Source organism: Terrapene carolina, unplaced genomic scaffold (assembly GCF_002925995.2).
Source record: "Terrapene carolina triunguis isolate 2854851 unplaced genomic scaffold, T_m_triunguis-2.0 Scaffold192, whole genome shotgun sequence".
Lineage (NCBI taxonomy): Eukaryota > Metazoa > Chordata > Testudines > Emydidae > Terrapene > Terrapene triunguis.
Window position 1 is genome coordinate 22274618 of NW_020664543.1, and position 20806 is coordinate 22295423.

The 20806-nt window shown below is 53.4% G+C and overlaps 1 protein-coding gene across 1 annotated transcript in view; it reads right to left on the bottom strand.

The window, feature by feature from the left end:
• The window catches only part of USP43 (ubiquitin specific peptidase 43), a 169519-nt gene extending 155846 nt beyond the window's left edge, over positions 1-13673 (bottom strand). Inside the window, exon 1 of the mRNA XM_024217634.2 lies at positions 13488-13673. Within this exon, the coding sequence (XP_024073402.2) occupies positions 13488-13658 (171 nt within the window). The 5' untranslated portion in view covers positions 13659-13673. The remainder of the gene's footprint in view (positions 1-13487) is intronic.
• Positions 13674-20806: the final 7133 nt, after the last annotated feature.

Consider the following 20806-nt stretch of genomic DNA (forward strand, 5'->3'; position numbering starts at 1 on the left):
TTTTTTTTTTTTTTTTTTTTTTTGGCTGCTTAGGGCGGCCAAAACCCTGGAGCCGGCCCTGTCTCTGATGGTATCTCCTAGACTGAGCACTGAGTCCCATTGGGTAGATAGAAAGATTAACCTAAATAATCTATACAGAAGCCCCTGGAACCCCATAAGATTGGGTCCCTAATCCATGAAATATTGAAACTCATTTACAAAACTTTTCTTAAACATTACATGAATATATTGTCTCATACTATAGAATTAGTATTTATAATCCCTATTCCATGATGAGATAGGTTTTTTCCTCAAAAAGCATTTTATCAAAAAAATCTTATTTGATTCAAAAAAATCATTGATTTTTATCCACTCTGCCCCAAACTGAAGCACGTGTCAATTTGGACACATAGGTCAACATCCATACCATGTGATGTCACCGTTTTATGATCAGAAAAGCGACTAGGTAAAAATGCCCCCACCCCCTTACTCTGCTGATCCACCCGGCGCAGCTGCCAATCCCAGTGGCTAGAGACGGCGTCACCACCTGGGAGCCCTGCAGAGCCAGCACTGCTGTGAGGGGCCAGCTTGGGTCTAGTCCCTCTTGTGAAGCATCTGCAGGATTGCTAGCCACATTTGGGCTGCAGGCTAAGGTCAGGCCTCCGTATGCCTGTGACACCCCTCAGAAGGTAACCCCGGAGCCACTGGAGAGGGTAACGGGACACACCACCAAGCTTTGCTACCCCTGGGACAGTGGCCAGATTCGCCAGAGGAAGAGGCAACAATCCCCACAATGGACAATTCTGTACTAACCTGTCTCTTCCTGGCCCCAGTCTGTCAGGGACTGGCCTCTCCCCGGAGCTAGCAGGGTTCATATGCCTGTAATATTTTTACCCTTTGTAATTTCACTGCAGATGTTCTTACTCTCCATATAAATAGCTACTCCTTTTTTAATCCCATCCAAGTCATTGTCCTCAGTGAGCTCTTGTGGGAGTGAGTTCCACAGGACAATTGTGCACTATGGAAAAGTGTTTATTGTTTTATTTGAACATCCCCTTGTTCTTATCACACAAGAAAGGATAAACAGGAGCAAGTGATCTCCCTTCTCCATGCCATTCGCTATTCTGTATAGCTGTATTACCTCCACTCTGAGTCATCTACTATCTAACATCAGCAGGCCCAATCTTTCCCAATTCTTTTTATACTGAAAACGGTTAAAGGTTTGGAGAGACTTCACACCTGACTCTGATCTCTGTCTGTTTCTCCTATCTGCTCTTTGAGATGACCAGAACAGAACACTGTACCCCAGGTGAAGGTGAACTACAGATATAATAGATATTGATAATAAGATCTTCTGTATTATTCTCAGTCCCATTCCTTATACATCCTAACAATCTGTTTTATTTACCGCTGCTGCCCACTGAGCAGACGTCTTTACTGAGCCGCCTACAGAGACTCCCACCTCTTTTCCCTCAGCGGTTGAAGCTAGTTTAGAAATGCTCAGGATGTCTGGGTAGTTCAAATCATTCCTTCCTGGCTGCTTTATCTCGCATTGTCTCCAACAGGCAGCGAATGTTATCTGCCACCAAACTGATCAGTCCCCTGGTTTTGTCCGGTCCTTCTGAACTTCCTCAAAGTCTCCTCTAGTCTTGACAGCTCCACTAGGGTTACCATACGTCCGGATTTTCCCGGATATGTCCGGCTTTTTAGTCCTCAAATCCCCGTCCGGGAGGAATTTCCAAAAAGCCGAACATGTCCGGGAAAATAGGGAGGCATGGTAAGGGGACCGTCTCCTCCCCGGGGCTCAACTTTCCCGGCTCCCGCCGCTCTCCCCAGCGCAGCAGCAGCCGGAGCCTGGGAGGAGGCGGCTGCGAGCTGGGATGCCGCCGGCCGGAGCTGCTCGGCCAGGGCCGGGGCCGGGCTGGAGCCGCTCGGCCGGGGCCGGTGGGGCTGGGGGTGCGCGGTCGCCAGCCGGGGCTGGGCCGGAGCCACTCGGCCGAGGCCGGGGCCCGAGCCGACACGGAGCCGCTGGGACCGGGGCTGGGGCTGGAGGTGCTCGGCCAGCGCCACTCAGCCAGGGCTGGGCCGGAGCAGCTCGGTGGGGCTGGGGGTGCTTGGCCTCTGGCCGGAACCGGGGCCCGAGCCGAGCTGGGCCGGAGCGACCGGGGCTGGGGGTGCTCGGCCGCTGGCCGGAACCGGGGCCCGAGCCGAGCCAGAGCAACCGGGGCTGGGGGTGCTCGGCCGGCGCCCCAGGGCCCGAGCCGCCGGGGCCAGAGCCTCTTTGTCGGCTGCCGGACTGAACACTGAAAAGGAGAGTGAAGAGATAAGCACAGATATAGATAGGGGTACGGGATTGGACATAAGAAGGAGGGGGCGGATGGACATATGGGGTCCGTACCAAATTGCATAACTAATGGGAGAAAGGATAGACAGCATACAGTAAGATGTTTATACACCAATGCGAGAAGCCTAGATAACAAAATGGAGGAATTGGAGCTCCTGGTCCGAGAAATGAAACCAGATATCGTAGGAATAACCGAAACTTGGTGGAACGGTAGTCATGACTGGAGTACAGGTATGGAAGGGTATGTGCTGTTTAGGAATGACCGGAAAAAAGGTAAAGGTGGGGGAGTGGCATTGTATGTCAATGATGAGGTAAAATGTAAAGAAATAAGTAGTGATGGAATGGATAGGACTGAGTCTGTCTGGGCACTAATTACACTGGGTAAAAGAACTACTAAAGCCTCCCCTGAGATAGTGCTCGGGGTGTGCTATAGACCGCCGGGATCTAGCCTGGATGCGGACAGAGAACTATTTAATGTTTTTAGGGAAGTAAAAACTAATAAGAACTGTGTAATTATGGGGGACTTTAACTTCCCAGATATAGATTGGGGAACAAATGCTAGTAACAATAATAGGGCTCAGATGTTCCTAGATGTGCTAGCAGATGAATTCCTTCATCAAGTAGTAACTGAACCGATGAGGGGGGATGCAATTTTAGATTTGGTGCTGGTGAGTGGTGAGGACCTCGTTGAGGAAATGGTTGTAGGGGACAACCTTGGCTCGAGTGACCATGAGCTAATTCGGTTTAAACTAAATGGAAGGATTAACAGAAATAAAACTGTGACTAAGGTTTATGATTTCAAAAAGGCCAACTTTAATAAATTAAGGCAACTACTTAGTGAAGTGAATTGGGCTAACATACTTAGGGGTCTAAAGGCAGATGACGCCTGGGATTGTTTCAAGCTGAAGTTGCACGAGCTGTCCGAGGCCTGTATCCCGAGAAAGGGAAAACGGTTATTAGGCAGGAGATTTAGACCTAGCTGGATGAGCGGGCGTCTCAAACGGGCGATTAAGAAAAAACAGAAAGAGTACAAAGAATGGAAGAGGGGAGGGATCGGCAAAGAAACCTACCTTATTGAGGTCAGAGCATGTAGGGATGCAGTGAGAAAGGCCAAAAGCCGTGTAGAGTTGGACCTTGCGAGGGGAATTAAATCCAATAGTAAGAGGTTTTATAGCCATATAAATAGGAAGAAAACAAAGAAAGAGGAAGTGGGACCGCTGAAGAATGTAGATGGAGTGGAGATTAAGGATAATTTAGGCATGGCACAATATCTAAATGAATATTTTGCATCGGTCTTTAATAAGGCTAATGAAGGGCTTAGGAATAGAGGGAGCAGGACAGGGGGGAATAAAGGAGGGGGGATTGACATTACAGTATTAGAGGTGGAAGCCAAACTTCACCAGCTAAACGGGACTAAATCGGGCGGACCGGATGATCTTCATCCTAGAATATTGAAGGAACTGGCGCGAGAAATTGCGAGCCCCTTAGCGATAATTTTTAATGAATCTGTAAACTCGGGGGTGGTACCGTTGGACTGGAAAATAGCTAATGTGGTTCCTATTTTCAAGAAGGGGAAAAAAAGTGACCCGGGTAACTACAGGCCTGTTAGTTTAACATCTGTAGTATGCAAGGTCTTGGAAAAACTTTTGAAGGAGAAAGTAGTTAAGGACCTTGAGGTGAATGGCAATTGGGACAGATTACAACATGGATTTACGAAAGGCAGATCGTGCCAAACCAACCTGATCTCCTTCTTTGAGAAGGTAACAGACCTTCTAGATAAAGGAAATGCGGTGGATCTAATATACCTTGATTTTAGTAAAGCGTTTGATACGGTACCGCATGAGGAATTATTGGTTAAATTAGAAAAGATGGGGATCGATATTAAAATCCAGAGGTGGATAAAGAACTGGTTAAAGGGGAGACTGCAGCGGGTAGTACTGAAAGGTGAACTGTCAGGTTGGAGGGAGGTCACCAGTGGGGTTCCTCAAGGTTCGGTTTTGGGTCCGATTTTATTTAATCTATTTATTACTGACCTCGGAACCGAATGTAGGAGTGGGCTTATAAAGTTTGCGGATGACACAAAGTTGGGAGGCATTGCAAATTCGGAAAAGGATCGGGATATTCTGCAGGGAGACTTGGATGACCTTGTAAATTGGAGTAATAATAATAGGATGAGATTTAATAGTGAGAAGTGTAAGGTGATGCATTTAGGGATGACTAACAAGAATTTTAGTTACAAGCTGGGGACGCATCGGTTAGAAGTGACGGAGGAGGAGAAGGACCTCGGAGTCCTGGTTGACCGCAGGATGACTATGAGCCGGCAATGTGACGTGGCTGTGAAAAAAGCTAATGCGATCTTGGGATGCATTAGGCGAGGTATTTCTAGTAGGGACAAGGAGGTGCTGCTTCCGTTTTACAAGGCGCTGGTGAGACCTCATTTGGAGTACTGTGTGCAGTTCTGGTCTCCCATGTTTAAAAAGGACGAACTCAAACTGGAATGGGTACAGAGAAGGGCCACGAGGTTGATCCGAGGAATGGAAAACCTTTCCTATGAAAGGAGACTCGAGGAGCTCGGTTTGTTTAGCCTAACCAAAAGAAGGCTGAGGGGGGATATGATTGCTCTCTTTAAATATATCAAAGGGATAAATACCAGGGAGGGAGAGGAATTATTTCAGCTCAGTACTAATGTGGACACGAGAACGAATGGATATAAACTGGCCGTGGGGAAGTTTAGGCTTGAAATTAGACGAAGGTTTCTAACCGTCAGAGGGGTGAAATTCTGGAACAGCCTTCCGAGGGAAACGGTGGGGGCGAAAGACCTCTCTGGCTTCAAGATTAGGCTAGATAAGTTTATGGAGGGAATGGTTTGATGGGATAACGTGATTTTAGTCAATTAGGCAATAACGTGCCATCGCTGGTAAAATGTGGGTCCGGCTGGAGAATCTTGCCTGTATGCTCGGGGTTCTACTGATCGCCATATTTGGGGTCGGGAAGGAATTTTCCTCCAGGGTAAATTGGCAGAGGCCCTGGAGGTTTTTTGCCTTCCTCCGCAGCATAGGGCAGGGGTCTCAGGCTGGAAGATTCTCTGCGACTTGAAGTCTTTAAATCACGATCTGGAGACTTCAACAGCTGAGATAAGGGAAATTGGGTGGGCCAGCTTTTGTGGCCTGCATCATGCGGGAGGTCAGACTAGATGACCATAATGGTCCCTTCTGACCTTAAAGTCTATGAGTCTATGAGTCTTCTCACACACACACCCCCGCCCCAGCCCCAGCTTACCTGCTGCCTGCCTGTTTCAGGCTTCCCGCGAACATTTGATTCGCAGGAAGCAGGGGAGGGGGAGGAGCAGGGGGCGGAGCATTCAGGGGAGGGGCGGAGACTTTGGGGAAAGGGCGGAGTTGGGGCGGGGCCGGGGCCCCTTGGAGTGTCCTCTTTTTCAGGGGCTCCAATGTGGTAACCCTAAGCTCCATCACACTTCCCCACTCCCACGAAGGACAGCAGGACCAAAAGACATTAACCAAAGCAAAGGACACTGCCTGTTCCTTGAGGGCACCCAGACCACCAGACAGAACTCCGGGTTTGACAGGAGTAACCCAGGCTCACTCAGTCACGCCAGAGAGCAGAACCTGGGCTCCAAGGGGTGCAGCCCAGCAGCTGAATGGGCCGCTCCCGAAGGACCTGATTTGGGAACCGGAAGTGGCCACACAATCAGCCAGCCAGCGAGGGATCTCCAGCACCTGTCTCCATTCCGAGACGTACGTTTGTGGGTTTGAATAACTGGCTGCATCCCTTTGGGGGCAACGTTCTGGTTTAGCTGCATTGGTTTTTTTGAAGAAGGAAGGTGTAGCCGCACCCACTGGGCTCACCGGGCGTCACCTGCCAGCTGGGACACTCTTCTTGCAGCTGGTCATTAGTGGCTCAACTATAGTTACTCCTTGAAACAACTCCCGGGTGAAACAACTACCAGAGTGGTTTAGGTGCCACATCCCATTGGCTGATGTGATGTAGGCTCCCAAGTCACTTAGGCCCTTTTGAAAACATCACCCCAAGTCCCGCAGCGCATCCCCCCTTGTGTGCTCTACAATGAGCTGGTCCAAGAGCCAATCACGTAAAGGGGAGAGAAACGACCTCTCTGGCTGCTGTCCTGTTAGGACTCGTGACGGGTTATACGCAGGTGGCTCACACGCCGCTTTAGTGGCCTCTTTGAGCTCCCTCAACATTGTGCAATGAAGGATGTTGTCATGACATGGAAGCCAGCAGTACTACGCCCTCAGATGTCTGCACCCGGTGACTCAGGGCACTGGCCGGACAGGTTTGAGCAGGGGGCCTCCCCACTTGGAAATGTTCCCTTGTTGGATCCTCAGGAGTATCACTGCCCCCAACTCCGGCACCTCATCTGTCCTCCCTGTAATGTTCACAGCCCGGTACTCACTATCCCACAGGGTCAGTCATTGCCCCATGGCAGTGAGGTGCCCTCCCATTCCCAGGTTTCCAAGCACATCACGTTATTCTTAGTAATATTAGAGTAACGCCTGGAGACCCCAACTGAGACCAGAGCCCCCTGTGTGAGGTGCTGGCCGTACATCCCTTGCCCTGAATTGCCTACAGCTGCTCTTTAGCCTCTGGGAGTTGAGTACTCAACTTCCAGTGGGATTTGGGCACAAGGCTCCTTTGCAAATCCCAGCCCTGCAGCTTTTATTACGTAACTCCATAGTCTGACACTGTGCTACGTTCCACCCCTGGGATCTCTCCCAGCCTCTGCTCCGGCTCAGCTGTATTTTCAGCCCCTTCCTTTCCTCAATGCAGAGGTTACAGGCTTACGGCCTGAGAAGGCCCTAAGAATACAACACTCTACCTTGCTTAAAGCCACCTTCCCTCCAGTAACACTGCGGCTGTTAGGGGGAGTGTTAATGTTCCTCTGCCCACTGAGTTAGAGGCCTGAATCGTGAGTGTGTGTGAGGGGTCCCCTTGGCTGGCTGCTGAGAAAGGATGTCAGAAAGCATTAAAAGAAAGGCCAGTGACCGCAGCACGAGGCTGGAAACGCTACAGTGCCCACAGGAGGGGAGCAGAAAAGCATCGAAGAAACATGAGATGAGCGGTCTCGGAACAGGCCAGTTCAGCCCGGCCGGCCTTTTCAACAAGCTGCCAGGATGAGCCCATTAAGGGAGAAAAGCATTCAGTGCCGTACATTCATCCAGCCGGCGGCAAGGAGCGACCGGGGCTCCCACGTGTTGCAGGAATTCCCAGGGCTTCTGCTAGGGCGAGGAACCCGGCATCTGCAAGAAAACGTTTGCCGTCCATTTGTGCAAGCTGCACAGGAGAGCCGAGCGGGAAAGACAGCCGCGAGTCTGCGGGGATACCTCCGTCTGCATGATTTATCTCCCTGGGAAAGCGCCGTTCCCCACACAGCCTCTGGCTCCCAGAGAGCCGGTGACCCAATGTCCTAGCTGGAGGCATGACTTAGACAAGTGACTTGGTCACAGAGACTCAGGATCAGAGCATGGCTTTGTTCCAACTGCTCCACAGCAGCGTCTCTGGCTGGTGCCGCCCGATTCCTTGCCAGCTGTGTGGGGATATTCCAGCCGGGGATGAACCCAAGGTAGGAGGGGGCCGAGCAACTATTTAAGGGGCTTCCAAGGGAAATTTAAAAAAAAATAAAAAGCTGAGCAGCCTAATGCAGGCTGGGGAAGTTACACAAGTGCTGTAAATTGCTAGCACTGTTAATTGCTGGGAGAAGCTATTCCGAAGCCTTCAGTCTGATCCTTTATATCCGAGCAAGCACCTCCGGGGGCTGAGCTACATCGCTCAGCAAAGAGAGCCCAGGTGTGGCAGGGAGCTCGAACCGGGGATGCGGCTGTGCAAAAACAGCAGAAGGCTTGCGATGGAGAGAGGGATGGGACTGGGGAGGGGCCAGAGCGCAGCAGAGCCACATTGGCAAGGCAGCGGGGTTGGCAAGATTGGAAGGGGTGGTTCTTTTGTTACAATTCATCCTGCCCTCTAAAATCCTGCCGCATGGACAGCCAGGAGCAAAGGGACGCCAGAGCCCAGCTATGTTTACAGTGCAATAAAAACCCACAGCACTGGATCTCAGAGCCTGGTCAGCTGCCATGGACCCGCAGGGCTCGGGCTGCAGGGCTACGAATGGCAGTGTAGACACCTCCCGCCTCGCGGGGCCTCAGAGCCCAGGCTCCAGCCGGAGCCCAGACATCTCCACTGCCATTTTTAGCCCCGCTGCCCAGGCTCTGAGACTCAGCTGACCCAGACCAGCTGTGGCCGCGCCGTGGGTCTTTTATTGCAGTGTAGCCGTACCCATTGTGTTAGAAACCGGGGCCTGCGGAGCCAGTCTCTGGGCAACTTAACGAGCATAGCTGGGCTGTAGCAGGCTGCCTGACTGGCTACAAAACCGGCCGATGGAGGTTCCTGTGACTGTGGGGCCTGTTTCCGATCCTCTGTCCGTTCACGTATCCGGGCAGAGTTCCTCTGGGCGGCGTCCAGTGGCTCCCTTGACACCTTTGAGGAGCAGTGGGCGCTGTCCGGGGTTCTCTGCTCGGTGTCCCCGTCAGGTTCCCTCCTTTTGACCCTTTAATCGCACTCCTGTCCCTGTTTTTACATTAGTTGTCCCCCGTAATCATTTGGGTTTTAGGTCCTGTGGGTCCTCCCCTTAGGCTGGGGGGGATCCTTTAGCAGTGGGCGGGCTTCGCCCACTTCCCGGAACCCAATAGGTACAAAACCTGCTTGATTGGAAGAGGCAGGAGACCAGCTCTTAAGCCCAGCAGCAGCAGTTCAGCGACTCCTCATTCACTCCCGGCTACAACAACTTCTGTGCCTGCTTGTTCCCAGCTTTGCTCCCACTTTGTTCCAGTCCTGCTCCAATTCTACTCCTGCCCTGCAGCCTGCCTTGCCTCACGCCAGGTAACCTGGTCCTGGCCCTCAGCTCCAATTCCTGGCTTCTGACATCAGCTCTGACCGTGGACTCCCATTCCTGGCTCCTGCTCCAACCACCAGGCACATCCGCTCACGTCCCAGTCACTGACACATCGCAGAACTCACTCGGGCTGTTGTAGGAACTCTCCTGTGGAGCCTATTCAAGGTGGACCCGTGGCTCGGCCTCGCCCCTGCCCTGGGCTCTGCATGGCCAGCTCAGTTAGAACGTAGCTGGCTCTCTTCTGCGCGTTCCCAGGCGTGGCTCCCCGAGGTAGGGTTACCAAGGGGCCTGCTGGGCATTCCGCTCAGAAGAGCTCACACAACCAGTTATCTGTGTGCCACACAACGGGGCTCATTGCTCCCTCCCAAGCTTCTAGCAGCCGCGAGGGAACCGGAGAAGGGGAGATTTTGCTGGCCAGGAATGTGAAATCGACTGGGACGCCAGTCCCAGATGCTCTCAATGGGACTCTTCATTCTCTCGCTCTCACCCAGCTACTCACTGTGCTGTTTCCTAGAAACACAGCCTGAAGTTCACTGCCAGTTCACACTGCTACTGCACCTTATCACACCCAAATCCACCCTGCGGGCCAGATCTCGTATGCAGCTGGGGAACAGAACGCCCCGGCTTTCACATCGGGGGCTTGAGGCGACTTTCCTAGGGTGGGAATGTTCTAATAGGCTGGTCATCGGCCGAGGTGCGTGGACATGGCAGAGTCCTGCCCGAGCAAAACCCTGGTTCCCAATCCCACCCATTGCTAGGCAAGTTTGGAGCCAGACCTCTGGGGCTCACGTTTGGCTCCAGTGGGTCTATATTCAAATCAAGAGCTGAGAACTGCCCAGAGTGTGTCCCAGGACCTTTCAACAGGCTGCGCCTGTGTAGAAATCGGAAAAGTTGGTTAAGACACCAGAGAGCTGTCAGCATGGAGAGCGAGCTGGGCTCTGCCCTGCCATGCACGATAGCTACAATATTCCTTAGCCTTCCCGGCCCCGTTCCCAGCAGAGGCACGCAGGAAAGGACGCCGGCGACTTGCTCAAGGTCACGGACTGAGACAGCGGAAGGGTTAGGAATGGAAGCTAGAACTCCTGCCTCCCAGCCTGCTGCTCTGACCATCAGCCATCTCCAGAGCACACAGCCAAATAAGGGGAGTGGGGGAATGTTATTTTTCCAAATAACGCTGGGCTCCTCTGCACACCAAGCTCTCCTGCTCTGCACAGGGTTTAATCCGTGCAACTTCCCACCCTGTGAGCCACGGCCCAGGAGTCACCGTCATGCTGTACTACTGCCCGGACCCGTGACACGGCTCAGAGGCAAGGAGCTGGCATTCTGGTGCAGCAGCACCGCCATGGCGTCCTGATGCACTGACACAGCAGCCCAGCCTCCTGGGCCAAGTCTGTGCCGCAGACAAAACCAGGCCTGTGTCAGAGCGCACGGCAGTCCAGCACTGCTCAGTGTTGCCACTCACAGGCACAGCTGTCCCCAGCAGACCCAAACTCCAGCCAACAACGTGTAGAGCAACCTGTAGAGCTAGCTCGCAGCTCCTTAGGCTGGGTCAGGACAAAATGTCCTTATCACTCCTTCTTTGTAAAAATGCTGAATACTGATTAGAATTAGGGGCTGGTCTGCAAACGTTCAGCTTGGAAAGGGCTGCTCTGGACAGAGGAATTCGCTCCTTGCAAAATATTAGTGGGTGGAGATCAATGTGTCCATAAAGGCTCCACCTACAAAAATGCTCCAGCATTCCTGAGCCCGATCTGCAAGTTACAAAGCTCTGCTTGGGGTTTCTCCGTCACCAGCTGTGTGGATTGGGGACTTTTCTAACTGGGGAAGCACAAAACAATTTCACATCTTTAGACGTGGCTGCTGCGCAGGCACAGGAAGGAATGCGCATCTCAGTTAGCAACATAGCCTTTGCCCCAGCGATGGGTCGGACAACTGACTCTCCAAACTTGCTCTGGCGGCTGCTGACAGTGGCCAGTACCTGATGAGTCAGAGGATGAAAATGTCCCACATGATGTGCCTGGGAGGGAAGTCCTTTGTGACTCCAACAATCATCAGATTATGGCCTGAAGTGCTTTAATTTAGGGCTCCCCCAACCTTCTCAATACATCTTTAGAACCCCAACTGATGCAAGGGTTACATGCAACTCCATGGGGCAAAGGGAGCAGGATTACCACAGAGCGCAACCTCCAGCAGAGAGATCTTCAAATGAAAGGAGCTGTGGACTTGGATGAATAGATTGTGGGGCTCTGCAGCCTCTCATAAAACCTCCCAGCTCTTGCATATTCCCACGGGAGATCTTATTTTCCAGGGAGATTAAAAATTGGGAGGAAATTGACGCCACACGTAGATAACCACGGGGGGAGGGGGGGAGAGAGAGAGAGAAAAATTCAGAGTTAGGGCAGGGAGTTTTTTCCTCCCTCCCTCCCTGCCTAGGAATGCTGCTGTCTGGGGACGGGGGGGGGGCTCTCATCCTCTCATCATTACACTTATTTACACAGGCAGATTGTGCCCAACATTACAATAGCAGGACGCATGCTATAAAAGTTACAACAAACATTTGCCACCCATTGCCCCAGGCCCCCAGCCCAGCCTCTGCCTCCTCCACTCCCTGAGATGCCCTCTGGTGAAAGGCCCAGATTACAGGTGTGCAGGGAAGGGGGAGATGGGACCCCACGCCACAAATCACAGTCCTGCCCCGAGGCAGCTCCCAGTCTGATTCCATATTCTTCTCTCACAGATCACGGGAGTGTCTGGAGTCTGCATCCCATTGCAGGGCTGAGCTAAAAATCCGCACCCAATGGCAGCCAGCGCTGGCACAGGAGGCAGGGAAAAGGGCGCTTACTCCACTACCTAAGGGAGGGAAGCATGCAAGCTCCTCGGTGCTCTCAGTAAAGGGGTGAGTGGGTGGAAATGGGGTTATTACAATTCTTCTGCACCTCCCAAGAGACAGCTGCTCATTCTACCTACACTGGCACTAGCTCAGCATGAGCAGCTGCCATCACAGCTACCATGTGGGGAAGGAGCTGGGAAGCCTGGCAGGTCAAGCAGAGAACCCACTCCCAACGCCTCTGATTCTAGCCCGACACGTATGGGCAGACTCGGTTGGACGGTCTTCTCACCACACTCAGCAATTACTTAATAAATATTCCATTTTCGTCTTCAACGTGCTTTACAAACACTAATCCCACTGATTAGCACTGGGGCTTCCAGGTGACAGCCCTGCCACGGAGAGCACTCCCATGAAGTCTCATCCGACACCGGTGCCAAAGCAGAGACAGATGGTACATACTGCAGGAGCTGGGGTACTTGGGCACATGGGCATCAGGCCACAGGGCTAGACACGTTGCCCTCAGCTCTCTCCAATCTATGCACTGTTGTTCCCCAGAGGATCTCAATACACTACACAGGTGATTCAGTGTCACTCCCTATTTTACAGATGGAAAAACGGAGGCTCAGGAAGATTGCAAGGGATCATATAGGGCCTGGCACTATTCACACAAATAAGGGCTCACAGGACCAGCTGTTCCACTCATGCCTAAACTCTGCAACTTTTTCCACCCAGGCACACACCTGTGCCAGCACATAACCCACTGAAGGCACTGGGGCTCCGCCACACAGGATCTGTCCACACAGAACAGGGTACAGGACTGGGGCCTCACTTATATCAGTGTATCTTCAGGGGAGTCACACAGTGTAGCCGACAGCAGGATCTGGCCCACAGACACAACTCATTCTCCTGCTAAGAAAGCCTCTTGTCCACAGCATGCAGCCATCCCCCAGCCTCCTGGCCAGCTGCTTACCAGACTGAGCCCACCTCCTACCCTACAACCAAGCACAGCCGGCCCACCTCTAGCTCAGGAGGTCTTGGCACTGCCAAGCCTGAGGCTTAGGGTGACAGGGTACAGGGGTAGGTGGGGACACACCACTAATGCGACTCCTCATTAAGGTAAATAAAGATAAAGAGAGGCGTAGAAGTACCAGCATCAGTCTGGCGCACAGGCTGGTCGGCTGGATGCCACTGCGCTGTGTGATTCTGATTGGCGCTAGATTGGGAATGGAGTTAAGGTTGGCTCGGGGCAGCGTTAAGGTTAGCTTGGGGGCAGCGTTAAGGTTAGGGTTAGAGAGCCCTGCACCCACAACCCCTGCGCACTGGGCCATGGTTAGGCACCCACCCCAGTGAACCTGGCTAGGTGCCCCTTGCCCCAGCCCGTGGGTGGGGGTCCAGATGCCCCATCCTACCTTGAACTCCACGGAGAGTTGCGGGGTGTAGTCCAGTGTCCAGAGCGCCCGGACCAGGGCTGCCAGTTGCTGGGTGACCTCTCCGGGCACGCCACGGGCACGGTACTGCTCCAGGCCCAGGAACTCGGCCAGCAGATCGGTGTTGCTCAGGCACTGCACCACAGCGTTCATGAAGCACGTGTTGCCGTGGTTCTTCAGCCCCTGCGCCCCCGGGGGCCGCCCCTCCGCCGCGCCCCCCGGGGGGCTCCAGGAGCGCCGCGGCTCCGGCCAGCCGCTGCCTCCCCCGACCTGCTCCTCAGGCTGGGCTGCCCCGGGGGGCCCGGCCGGCGGGGGGCCCGGTGGGCACCGGAACCCCCCCTCATCGTCCTCCGGCTCCGCGCCCCCCCGGCGGCTCCCCCCTCCCAAGTGCGACAAGGCGCTCAAAGTTTTCAGCAGGCGGCTGACCAGGCTGCCCAGGGCGCGCAGGGGTCTGCGCCGGGACCCTCGCCGCCGCCCGGGGGGCTCCGTGCCTCTGCCGGGCCGCTCCTTGGGGGGCTGCGGGCTGGCCCCTCTCCTGCCCCCCGCCTGCGGCCGGTCGCCCATCGCCTGGCCCCGCCGCTCCCCCGCCAGGCACCTGATTCACCTGCCTCCCCCTGCGCGCTGCGCTCCACGGCGCCGGCTGGGTGCCCGCGGGCCGGCCGAGCTGCCCCCGACAGGTGCCCCGCGGGCCGAGGGGATGCTGGGCATGCTGCCGGCCCCCGTCCCTGCTGGGCGCTGGGTCCCGGAGCCGCTGGCTCGGGGTGTGCGAAGGGGCAGCTCCTCCCCCTGCTGGAATCTGATTAGCCTGGTTTAGTTTGGGGGGAGCGGCTTTTCGCAGGCGAGACGCTGCTGCTGCTGCTGGTGAAAAGCGGCATTGGCTGGAGCCTGCCCTGGAAATGTGTTTTGCCAGGGCTGGGCGTTGGGAGCCTGCCTGAGTCAGGTGTTTCCAAGAGGAAGCAGCACTGCCCAGCACCCTGAGCCTGAGGTAAACAGCTCGGAAGTTGTTGGAAGCGAGCCAGGCTGGCACTGGCAGAGGCAGCTGGTCTGTGACTGCGGAACTCCCCTCCACAAGAGATGAGGGCAAGCAGACAGCTCTAAAGATAGGACTCTAGGTCAATCTGTTCTCTGTGGGGTCTTACACCATGCTCCTCAGCTCACCTAGTATCTGAGCAGCTTCCAGTCCTGCATTCAGCAAGGTGACTAACAGCAGTCACATGTTTGTTTTCTCATCCTCTCCCTTGTTTTCATTAGCTCTGTCTGTTTACTCCCAGCAGTCAGAATCTCAGGCCTGTCTTAGCCTACTCCGCACTGGAAAAGTTGCACCAGTCTAGGCTATCGCTACACTTTGTGCTTCTTTCAGCAGTGTGGACTCGGGCAGCCCCCCCCCCCCCCCCCCGGGTTCCAGTAGCAATGTAGATGCTGGGGCATGGCTTATGTGAGTAGAGTTCAGACAGAGCTGAAGGGTATGGGTATGTACCCAAGTGCATACACTATACAGCTCTCTACTCACCTGAGCCTTGCCTCCCCCCGCAGGGAAAGACTTTGGCAGTGGGGAAAGGCTGAGCCCCCCCACCCCCCATGCCAAAGCCTGTCACTGGCTGGCACATGTAGCTTCACACTGCAGTGTGGATGCCCCCACCTGTTCACTGTGACATCTACCTACACACACCTTACACACCACCAAACGTAGGTGTAGCATAGACTTAGCACTAGTTACACTGCTGCAGACCAGTTCAGCCCTCGCTTACATCAGCTTGTGTCAGTAAATGATCGTTTGATTTAAGCAGGGGTTACGCTAATTTAAGTGTCATTAGGAGTTTAAGTCCATCTAGTTAAACCAGTGCAATTTTCCTAGTAGGGGTAAGGCCTGAAATCCAACAAATAATAATCTCCTGTATTTATGGAGTGGAATCGAAGGACCAAGGCACAGACCGTAGATAGATTCCATCCCTCGGTCCCTGTGGAGCAGGGCCCCTGGTTTTGCCATTTCTGTAAAGCTCTGCTGTAAACGTCTGTACATTCCTGCTGGAACGCATATGCTTGCTGAGGGCTTTGGGCCAAATTCATCCTGGGTGTAGTTTCATTACCTGCAGTGGTGTTTGCAGCAAGGGCTAGTTTGGCCCTATTGCATTTAAAGGGGCTCTCTCAAGATAAAAATCATCTTTGTGAAAGAATAATCCTACCCATCTCACTGAGAACATGGAGAGGACTCAACCAAGGAGAATGCAGGTTATTTTGCCCATAGTGATGCTAAGGTGGATGGGACAATTTCTATTTTCTTTCTAGTCAGTTTTACTTTTCAGGACTCATTCACCAGAGCGGCTACATGCTGACTTCTACCTGCCTTGGGTACCAGCCTGGCCCCCTGTAGCATCTGCAAGACTAACGGTCTTTGATGTGTTCTGTGACAGTGTGAGGTTCTGCTCCCCTCTTCTCTTCTGCCAACACAGGCTGGTCAGAGACCTTTTGTTGTTAACCACCACACTGTAGCTTATTTACAATGCTCTCCCCTCCCTTCACTGTCCCATACACCACATGGTTTGCAGCAACCACAGCTCCTCTGCGAAGGAGTGGAAAGAGGAGAGATCTCTCCACCCAGAAAGCCTTCTTGGTTCTGACTCTGCTACCCTGCTTCTCCCACAACATGTCCTTCCTGTGCTACCTTCTCCCCTCTGCATCCAGGGGCTAGTTAGCGCTTTAGTGCTCCCCAGCCCATGCTAATCTGCTAATGAGGCACAATCAGGTCCAGGTGGGGGGAATTAATTGGTGTTTAAGAAGACAACACCTCTGTGCAGCAGAGCAGGACATGCAGCAGGGGACCTGAGGCCCAGAGGGACTCAGGCCCCACTCCTCAAAGGGATTTAGCTGCTGAACTCCTCCTGATTTCAATGAGGAGCTGGGCCCAAGTGACTTGCCCAAGGTCCCACAGGCTGAGCAAAGCCAGGAATTGAATCCCAGTGTCCTGAGACCCAGACTAGCCCCTAACCATGAAGCCATCAGGATGGGGGGGGATTAATTGAATTTCAGACAACAAAAAATAATGGTGGTTTTATTTGTATTTTTAAAATCATGACAATGTTTCTATCCATGTGAGAGCCTGGGACCCACTTTCCTTTACACAAACCCCTAAAGCCTTGGTACTAGGTTACTATGACAGCTACAGCATCGCACAGCAGCGATTCAGAACCACTGCTCCCAGCCAGCTGTGCCACTTCAGCCTCTAAGACCAGCACTCACCTACGTAACAAGGGGAGTGGGGGGTGGGGAATGGAGTGAAATGTACTGGTCCATTTCCTGCAGGTGCCGTCAGCAAGACATCAAAAAGAAAGTAAAACACTGGGGGATAAATCCACCTCTTTCCCCAGTGGGAACAGTATTACAGTGGCCCCAGCTGAGATCAGGCCCCCATTGTTGGCACTGTATAGACGCACCATAAGAGAGAGTTCCTGCTCCAGAGAGAGAAAATTACACAAGCTGTGGACCCAGCGCTACAAACCATGCTCCCTTGGAGTCCATAGGACTCCCACGTACAGTGGGCTCGCAGGTTGTGGTGTGTGCAGCTATGTAACTGATAGGAGATTTCGCTATGCTGCACTGTTAGACACAGAGGCATCCCCTCCACTTTGTGTTTCATTTCAGATGCAGAGTTTTCCAGAGGAGTCACACACACTGTGCTCTCTCTCGGTGTATTTGTTCTTCCTTTTCTTGTTGTTTTCCTTAACCTGAAATAAAAGTCATCCAGAGTGAAAGGAGGTTTCTAACCGTCAGAGGAGGGAGGTTCTGGAACAGCCTCCCAAAAGGAGGACTGGTGGCAAACAATCCAGCTCGTTCGAAGACGCAGCTTGATAAGTTTCTGAACAGAATTTTATGATGGTGTTGGCTGCAAAAGCAGGGAACTGGACTCCGTAACCCAGGAAGTCCCTTCGAGTCCTATGGCTCAGTGAAAGGACATGTTCTGCTCTTTGTGGGGGTGGGGGAACCATAATACAGGATCGGGCCCTTTCAAGTCATATTGTCCCATTGTTGTGCACTCAGCTTTCTTTCAGGTTTCCTGGTGCTCCAAGATGTATTGAAAATCAACAATAACAGTCCAGCCTTGCTAGAGGCCTCTCCTATGGGGATTTGAGGTGAGTGGGGCTCTGAAATGAGATTCCATAGCAGGGGAGCCTGGCACTCTGGGACACAGATAGTAGTTGATGAGTCTTCTACTACAGCCTTGGCTAATAGAGGCTCATGTTTAAGATCCAGAGGTTGCAGGTTCAATCCCCATTGCTCATACAAGGGGTTGTATCACACATGCATTAATGTGAAGTGCTCTGATACACTGGACTGATTCCACAGCCAGGGTGCATAGCCCCTCCCCCAAGTCTCTGTAGCAGAACCATAGGGGTTCCTCTGCATCTAAGGGGCTTCATATCTGGAGATGACAGACCATGATTTCACACCTGGTGCCAGCCTCTCAGGGAGAGCTGCCCTACTCTCTGACAAGTCCCTGGGCTCTGCCTCCACGCTAACTCCTTGCCCAGTTGCATATCCATTTTTATTAGCAGTGCAAAGCAAATAAAGACACACTCTGAAAAGTTTGTTTAACCAACAACAACAACAAAAAGAAGGCTGAGCCAAAGGGGTAGAAAGTTCACGGGTGCAGCAGAGTAGTGCTTCCTCCCTATTGTGCGAGACACGGGTGACTGAGTAACTTACAAAGGGTGCAAGGTCAGGACCCCCAGGGGGATTCATTACCGAGCTGTCAGCTACCAGCTGCCACTTAACGGCCTGTCTGTTGGCTCTCGTGCAGGGACAAACCGGCTGACAGCTGATTGCAGAGAGGCACGTGTGAGCATGGATCTGGCTGCGGGTGAAATTCTGGCATGTCTTTGGCAGTGACATTATTCCCCCACTGGTGTATGTGACAGGCCAGTAACACAGTCATGTACAGCAGCCAGCAGCCCATGGTTAAGGGGCTCGTGAGGGCTGGAGACATGGGAAGGTTCTTCCTCTCCCAAGCAGACAGGACTAATAAATGTCACACTTAACAATGATCTATTGTGTGAGGAGCAAACGCTGCCTCCAGTCATGAAGCAGGCCTGTGGGCACATTGATGTGTTGCTGCAGGAGCCTCTTTTGTAGCTGCCCTCAGATTTTCCCACAGATTTTCTGTGTAAGCAGAGTCGTCCGCATGGCACAGGGGCGGCTGGGAATGGGCGAGATGTCAAAAACACACGGGCCACATCCCTGGGTGCTGAATCCTCTCCCCCTGCAAAGGCGAGAGGTGTCTAAAGGCATGGCACAGGGAAGGTCACTCCATCTGCGATCCATCCCATAATGCAAGAACAAGAGGGCACACAATGAAATTCAATGGCAACAACATCCAGCAGCGTGCAGGGCAATCTTTTTGATTTCATACCAGAAATAATTGACCAGCGGAACCCACTGCCACAGGATATCACTGAGGCAACTATCTTAGCAGGATTTCAAAGAGGAGCAGACATTTATGTGGATCAGAGCAGCAGCCATTGCACTAGTCCCCAGAGGCCTCAACCAGCCAAGGGGAGAGAGAAAACCACACCCCCACACCCTCTTTCCTCTCCGTTGTATACTCCATCTGGGCATGGGATAGGCAGGGAGCTCTTAACCTTTCCAAAGCTGCTGCTTTCACCCTGTCACCGCCCACCCCACCCCCACTTTTCTTCTTTTTTTTTCCACATCACCCGAACAAGCCTGAATGAGAGGCTGTGTCTGAGGTGCTGAGCAGGGTAGGAAGCCAGGGACCCTGCCCAGCGTGTCCAGCAGCTGGTGAAACCAACCAGGCCCGCGTTGCAGAGGTGTCTGCTTCATTTCTGCAAGGATCCTGCATCGACTGATGGGTCTGTGTGAGGAGAGAGCTTTATACCTGGCGGGGTCCCCTTCTCTCTCCCGGCCCTGATCAGGTACTATGACTCCCTTCCACCTCCCCACCATGGTTCCCATCCTACCACTGCCCGATAGAATCACTTTTCCTGTATATTTCAGACCCCAGGGAGAGCACTCTCCCCTCCCCCGCAAAGTTATGTAACTTTCTCCTACATCGTCAGTCCCACCACGCCTGGGCCCTGAAAAGCTTTCACAGACTCCGAGCTGGGGCAGGCTGTGCAGGCCCATGCAGCCCTGCTCTCTGCCAGTGCAGGAGCGTGCTGCTCAGTGAATTCTCAGCACCACTGTGCAGTTTAACATTAAACACCACAAGCTCTGGGGCTCCGGTCGCTTCCCTGGGGAGACTGTCCTGCAGCCCAGTGGAGCTCAGCGCTAGGCAGCTGCCCCCTCAGCATCAGCCTGTGCTCCCATTCCTGCCAGCATAGGCCCAGGTCCCATGCCCTGAATAACTCCTCTCCCTGCTTCCCCATCAGGCATCCCTCCTTCCTTTGTGTCTGAGGAGAGCGGGGCCAGATGCTCCCAAGAGGGGCAAAATCGTCCTAAAAATTCAAGTGATCCAGGGTAAGTTCTCAGCCCCAGTCCTGCTTCCCCCAGGCAGCAGGATCTGCCAGGGCTCCTTAACCCTGGGGAGAAGGGGAAGGGCAGGGCCACGTCCCATCCTCCAGACATATGAGGATTAAACGTGGCGGTGGCATTCATGGGCAGGAGTCGGGGCCAGCACAAGCTCCTGCAGGAGTTTGTCTCCTTCCTCCTGGTCCAGCAACCAGCGGGGTGCTCAGCATGGGAGAAACCCCTCCAATCCAGGCAGGCAGGGGAGGGGAACCTACTGAGATTGCCAGCTCTCTGGGGCAGGGGCTGGCATTGTGTGCTGTGTCTGCACAGCTCCTGGCACCATGGGGCCCTGGGCCGCTCCTGGGGCTGCCTCATGGCAAGAAATAACACCGATCAGTGGGAAGATACAGCCGCGGGGGAAGGAGACGGCAAAGACCCTGCAGGGGAGCTGTTCACACCATAGTCTGTTGGATTCAGTGATGTCTCCACCTTTCTACACCTCTGAGCAACACAGCTCCACCCATCTACATTTTAAGTGTAGGCCAAGCATGAGGTGTAGCTTTACTGAATGCCGGAGGAATGCGCTGGATGCTGTGTGCCAGTGTGAAGGGCTGTAAAAGGGGACAAAGTGATTGTTACATTTCACAAGTGTGGTATTCTATCAGGGGAGCCGGCTCTGTTTGAGTCCAGGCACACAAACCGGGGGCAAGGAACAGGGCTCAAACACCTCCAGAGAGGCAGGGTCCCCCCTCCTCTAGCTCACATGGGGGTAGGGAGAGGGGCACAGACATTCTCTGTGGTCAGGGCCGGCTCTGGCTTTTTGGCTGCCCCAAGCAAAA